General features: G+C 40.4%; 1 protein-coding gene across 1 annotated transcript in view; it reads left to right on the top strand.

The window, feature by feature from the left end:
• LOC122548971 (phosphatidylserine synthase 1-like) overlaps window positions 1–6,246 on the top strand; it is a 50,863-nt gene that overhangs the window by 26,186 nt on the left and 18,431 nt on the right. The window contains exon 10 of the mRNA XM_043688015.1: window positions 4,147–4,246. Within this exon, the coding sequence (XP_043543950.1) occupies window positions 4,147–4,246 (100 nt within the window). The remainder of the gene's footprint in view (window positions 1–4,146; window positions 4,247–6,246) is intronic.

Raw genomic sequence — 6,246 nt, 5'->3', positions numbered from 1 at the left:
TGAACCCGGGTCTCTGGCGCTGTGAGGCAGCAGTGCTAACCACTGTGCCACCGTGCTGCCCCAAACTTGGTGTCAGGAATAACTCCGTGGTAATGTTTTCATCTTGAGCCACCAAGTGGTGAGTCAAAGATGTATTCAAGAGTCCTGAGAACAAAGTCTAAACTAACACTCAAGTGAAATCATGCAGGAGTGCTGCACTGTTGCAAGTGTGGTCTCCCACATACAATATGTTCTTCCTGCTACTGGGCCCTAAATTGTAGAAGGAGGGGATGGCATGGTGTTAATGTAACTGCACTAGTATTCCAGGACCCTAGGCTAATGTTCTGAGGACGTGGACCTCACTGTGGCAGATGCAAATAAAAAAATCGATAAATAAAGGCTAATCTAATGGCAACTGTTGATTGTCATAAAAGCTCATAAGATATAGAAGCAGGTGTCGCTATTAAATTTGTTGAGTCTGCTTGGCCATTGGTTTATTAATGTCCTTTAGGAAAGTAAATATGTCTACCTGATCTGGCCGACGTGTGACTCCAGAGCCATAGCAATGTATTTGAGGTTCCATTAATGGAAACTTAAAAAAAACAGTCATAACAGATTATTTGGGCATCATCACATTGTTGTTTGTAAGATCTTTCTGGATGCAAATTAGCTACTGTTTCCTACATTACAAAGTGACTTGGATGTTGATAGATTGAGAAAGGTTGATATACAAAGTGACCTGGGTGTTCTTGCCTAAACTTACAGGGGCAGCAACCAGTTAGGAAGGCAAATGGTATCTTGGCTTTCATTCCCAGAGGGTTTAAGTTTATATTTTCCTTATCAGCCTGCTCAGAGATGTTGCTACATAACTCTGGAGTAGGTGGTATTTGAAACCAGGCACACAGTACTGTTGCTGTTTCATACCGTTCTGGCATAACCTCACTGCTTTTAAAATCTATGCCTAGATTAATAAAGTCAAGTATACCTATGCCTTCATAACCACTTTACCCACCTTTTCTGGTACCTTAAGGGACCAGTGTACATGCACACCAAAGTCCCTCTGATCCTTGGTTTTACCCAGGGTCCTACTGCTCATCATGTATTCCCTTGCCTTGTTTGTTCAAGTGCATCACCTCACACTTAATCAAATTGAATTTCATTCGCCAGTGGGTGGCCCTGCTGCCTCACAGCATCAGGGACCTGAGTTCAGTTCCACCCTGGGCGACTGTGCAATCTCTATATAGACATTCTCCTCATGCGTTTCCTTCGGGTGCTCCAATTTCCTCCCACAGTCCAAAGATGTGCAGGTTAGTTTGCCGATAGTGTCCAGGGACTTGAGTTAGGCAGGTTAGCCATGGAAAATGGAGAGTTGTGGGGATAGTGAAGTTGGTTGGTTTGGATTGATTCTGTATGAAGGATTGGTGTAATCTCTCTATAGGCCAAATAGCCTTCTTCCATACTGTAGGGATTCGATAATCAACCCGTCTGATCAGTTCATTTACATCCTCCTATAATATAAGGCTATCCTCCTCACTATTTACCCCACCACCAATTTTCACAACATCTGCAAACATACTGATCAACCATCCTACAATCAAGACCGAGTCATTTATATAAACTACAAATCGCAAGAGACCCAACACTGACCCCTGTGAGACAGACTTCCAGTCAGAAAAACACCCCGCAACCATCACCCTCAGCTTCCTGCCGTTCAGTGTCTTGTGGATCCAATTTGCCAAATTTCCTTGGATCCCATGGCCTGTTGCCTTTGTTATCAGTCTCCTATCAGGGACCTTATCCAAAGCCTTGCTGAAGTCCAAGTAGACTGCACCAAATGCATTGCCCTCGTCTATACACTTGGTTACCATAGTAAAAAACTCAATCAAGTTGGTCAGACATGAATTCCCTTTAACAAAACCATACTGACCTTTTCCTGATTAACCCCTGCCTCTCCAACTGCAGATGAAATGAGAGCCCTATGCCTGCTCCTGTTTTAGGATTAGAATTAAATGTTATTGTCACATGTAAAAGAATACAGTGAAAATTGTACAAAGTTGCTTTTCTCCAGTGCCATTTTGGTAATGAAAACCAGATTTTTTAAAAAAAGCAGCAATAATGAAACCAAGTCAAAAGGAAAGAATAACATCCAGATACTAAAGAAAGAATTATGTCCTGATTTAAAAGTCCCATCTCGGAACGCTCAGCCTCCGATGCAGGCTCTCTGGCCAAGCTGTGGCCTACAGCTTTTTTGCTGACGCTGCCACCTCCAATCTCTGGGAGGAGCTGTGCTGCTTTCCACTTCTGCATAAGCTCAAGGAACAAGAAGTTAACTGTTTAGAGACTTTACAGCCATTCTTAATCATGGTAGAATTCAACAGTTTATGAAAGGTGATGATTAAAGTTTCCCCATTTATATCTCTTCTATACACTACTTTTTTGTTTCTTTATTTGTTCCATAACAACATCTTTTTGCCTTTCACTATCTCCTGCTCTTTGGTTCATCTTTTTGGCTTTCCACTGTATGTCTGTTTGTTAAATTCTCCTTTTTCGCTTTCCATGCCTTACTTTAAAACTCATCTCTGAGCATTCCGTTCCATGAGGAATACCTTTCATGGTCACAGGAACTCCCAAGGTGCTTTGCGACTATTTTTGAGGTGACCCTTCCTCAGAACTGACCCAAAACCTTAAGTCTGATTTCTCTCTGCAGGTGCTGCCAGACTGGCTGAGCTTTTCCAGCAATTTTAGTTTTTGTTTCTGGTTTACATCATCCGCAGTTCTTTTGATTTTTACTTTTGAAGTGTATTGTAGAAAATGCAGCAGATGACAAATCCCACAAACGACAATGTGATAATGATTGAGCATCTGTTTGTTTTTCATTTTGGTTGAGGGATAAGTTGTCGTCCGGGATAATCAAACTCTCCACTGCTCTTTTTGAAATAATATTACGGAATCCTTTATATTCAGTCTGATGGGCAGAAAGAAGGCACCCAGAATAGTGCAGTACTTGCTCAGTTTCACACTGGAATGATAATCTTGATTTTGTTTGTGCTTCGCTCCTGGAGTATGTTTGTATCCCAGTCTTGTCACTTCAAGAGCTGAGAGTGAAATTCTTTCCCAGCCACTGTGATGCACAGCAGTTCGCAAGTTCCTGCTCATGACATTGACAAGTGCCAAAATGCCCGTGGACTCCAGAGAAATGAGTGAATATGTTATGTGGGAATAGTACTGATGGAGCCACAGCTAACACCTGCATACCAGTTTTAACCTCCGATCCTCCCAGAACTCAAACATCTTGTCTAGGCTTCGAATGAGGAACTATACAAGTTTGCCACACCACCATCACCATAGTCTCGTTTCTGACTCACTGCCAACAATGTGACATTAAATTTGTTATTGTAGCCATGATGATACTATGGCTTTAAGAGGTGTATTTTATCTTTTTTTTTCTTGAACAGGGGTTTTGAGGCAGAGGTGTTGAGCTGACTATTGAAAGTTCTTAAATTAAACAGCTTCGAAAGCCTTGGGTTTGTTTTTTTTTAAAGTTTGGAACAATAGAGGCAGCCTGAATGGGTGGGGAAAGCTCCCACAGAACCAAGAGTTTTAATTGTTAGCTTTCAGCAGTTGTTGTTGGCATCTCCACGCATCTCTCACTGACCCTAGAAATAGTTTTCTCTTGGTGTTTTCCTGCTACGAGAGTTGCATGTGAGACCATCTGTTTTCTTAGTTTGCCTTTGTCAAGGATGTCTTTATGGAATATACTATATTGGAACAGTTAATTAGTAAAAGTTAGTGTATTTATTATTTTGTTAAGCATTTCGATAGTGTTAAGCCAATTCTCCTCTTTATTTTTTCTTTTGTATTTTACCTATAGTGTACGAATGAAGTGTGTTTTGCTTAATGTCGAGTAGTTTGACCAAATTGCATCTGGAATGCAACAACTTGCGCTTGCCTTTTAAAATAAGAAAAGGTTAGAGTCGAGGCTATCTTCTTAATACGTTTTGAGAGAGTTTGGTCTTGTCCATAACACAGCAAACTACATAGCAAGAAGAAATTTGTTTTTATTGAATACATTTTGTGACATCCAGAAAACTTCAATTTAACCCTAAAGGCTGTGGACTATGGACTTATTTGATGAGATCTGTCTAACATTTTTTAAATTGTTAACAGTGCCATTTCCTTTCTGGAAGCACTAGTGTGCATCAAGTCTGGTCAAGATTTGTTCTCCAAAACAGTGGGACTATACGTTATTCTTTGGCTTATTTGCATGGTAAGTCTTTTGGTGTTGTTGGTCTGGTAAGTTTCATATTAATTTCAAGTTGTAGCAGGATGTCTACATTCAGCCTTAAGCCTGTTAACTGAGGCCCTGGTGTTTATGTTGAGCTGGCTGTCATGGGATAGTGTGTAGTCACAGTAGCCATGAAATTCTGGCTTAGTTTGACAGCAAGGGCTCAGTAATTTCTTTTCTCCCTCCATGTCCCAACAGCAGCCAGTTGGATTGAGGCTTGAGCTGGCTGGCTGTAGGATGAGAAGTCTGCACCAGAGGGTCACAGTCAGGAAGTGGAGAGGTGTGAGAGAGTATTGGGGTATGGAGAGACCCTTTGTGACGATCCCAGATTGCACAGGGTCATTTCTGGGATAAGGCATTGATTTTGTTTGTGGAGTGAGGGGAAGTACACCACCATCTAAGCTGGGGTTGGTGTGGAGGAGATGGATGCTCAAGGGCTGTTTTCCTTGTGAGCATGTGCAATGTGGCTATTGCCCACCTGTTCTTGTCACTTGGTACTTTTCTGGTCACTGTGTCAAAGTATTCCTTTTTTATTTAATGAGAGTCGATCACTTTATTGGGAGAAGAAGGGAATTTGGGAAAGAGTAAATTTATTTATAACTGATAGAGTACTTTACCATTTAATTATAATTGAGGGAAGTTCAAATTTTTGTGAAATTGTTTCCTTCACTGCTATTATTGTAACTCAGTTTCCCTCAAGTTATAGAGTCATACAGCATGAAAACAGACCCTTCGGTCTAACTCGTCCACACTGACCATGTTTCCCAAATTCCTGCTCGCCTATATTTGGCCCATATCCCTCCAAACCTTTCCTATTCATGTACTTACCCAAATGACTTTTAAGTGTTGTAACTGGTACCCACATTCACCACTTCCTCTGGCAGTTCGTTCAACACAGCGAGGGACTACTTCTATCAGTCTAGTACAGTATGAAGTTAATACTCCTTTCAAAGTTTAATATATAAAGTTGAAAATACCTTAGGTGTGATTTTGTTCTATTATTTTGTGACAGAAAGCTGGTAATCTTTACATATTACAGTGTAGTGTTTTGTACCCAAAACTGTTAATGTTTCACTTCTGTAATATTTCTGGTTTATAGCTCAGCTTCAGTCTCATAGAATAGAGATTTTCAAAGTTTTTGCTTCTGATGCATTCCTGCCTTGTTATGAAAGTTCCACAGTCATCTATAACTTAATCAAAATTCTAAATTAAACTTATTATTTTATCATTTTTGTTTTACTTGGCATGAAACTTGTTACCAATGCCTAACTACATTTATGTTAAGATGTGGGTGATACCTTTGACAGTCATGTTTGTCTTGGTCAGTGTTCACTCTGACTCAACACTTTATTTTGATTGGTATCCCTGTTGAAAATCGAGCTTTGCATATGTGGGTTGTACAGTAATAACTGGGGCTAACCATTTGTACTGCTGCACAGGCAGCAGTGTATTCCTATGCAGGAGGACCTCCACTTCCTGGCTGCCCCATATACCACAAGCTCCCTTTGCATAGAAGCTTAAATCACTGAACAGTCCAAAAATTCAAACACAACAGTTGATTTAAATTCAGGGCTGGGAAGGTTGGGTCAGAAAATGTCAGCAAATACCAGTTTTTATTGGTTGTAAGTAGTGAAAATTTATTTAAAGCATTGTCAGCTGTATAGTTTTAATGTCGGACTTTGTACATGACTTGATGTCTCCAAGTTTAAAGATTAGTCAATTAGACACTGCAGAGTTCAAGCTTCAAGTGTAACACACAAAAGAAAATATCTGCATAGCCCACTGAGTGGATAAGTTTTTAAAAATGAAAAGCTTCCAACTGGAAATCTAAAATGAAAGCAGAAATGTCTGGAAATGTGCTCACTAACCTTCTGCACATGAGAGAGAGAAAAGGCTAGTTGCTGTTTCAAATGGATCATTTTCCCAGAATAGAGCCACACAGCACAGAAATGGACCCTTAGGTCCAACCAGTCCACACTGAC

The sequence above is a fragment of the Chiloscyllium plagiosum genome, chromosome 4, assembly GCF_004010195.1.
Source record: "Chiloscyllium plagiosum isolate BGI_BamShark_2017 chromosome 4, ASM401019v2, whole genome shotgun sequence".
NCBI classification, from domain to species: Eukaryota; Metazoa; Chordata; class Chondrichthyes; order Orectolobiformes; family Hemiscylliidae; genus Chiloscyllium; species Chiloscyllium plagiosum.
This window is presented reverse-complemented; position numbering and strand designations above follow the sequence as displayed.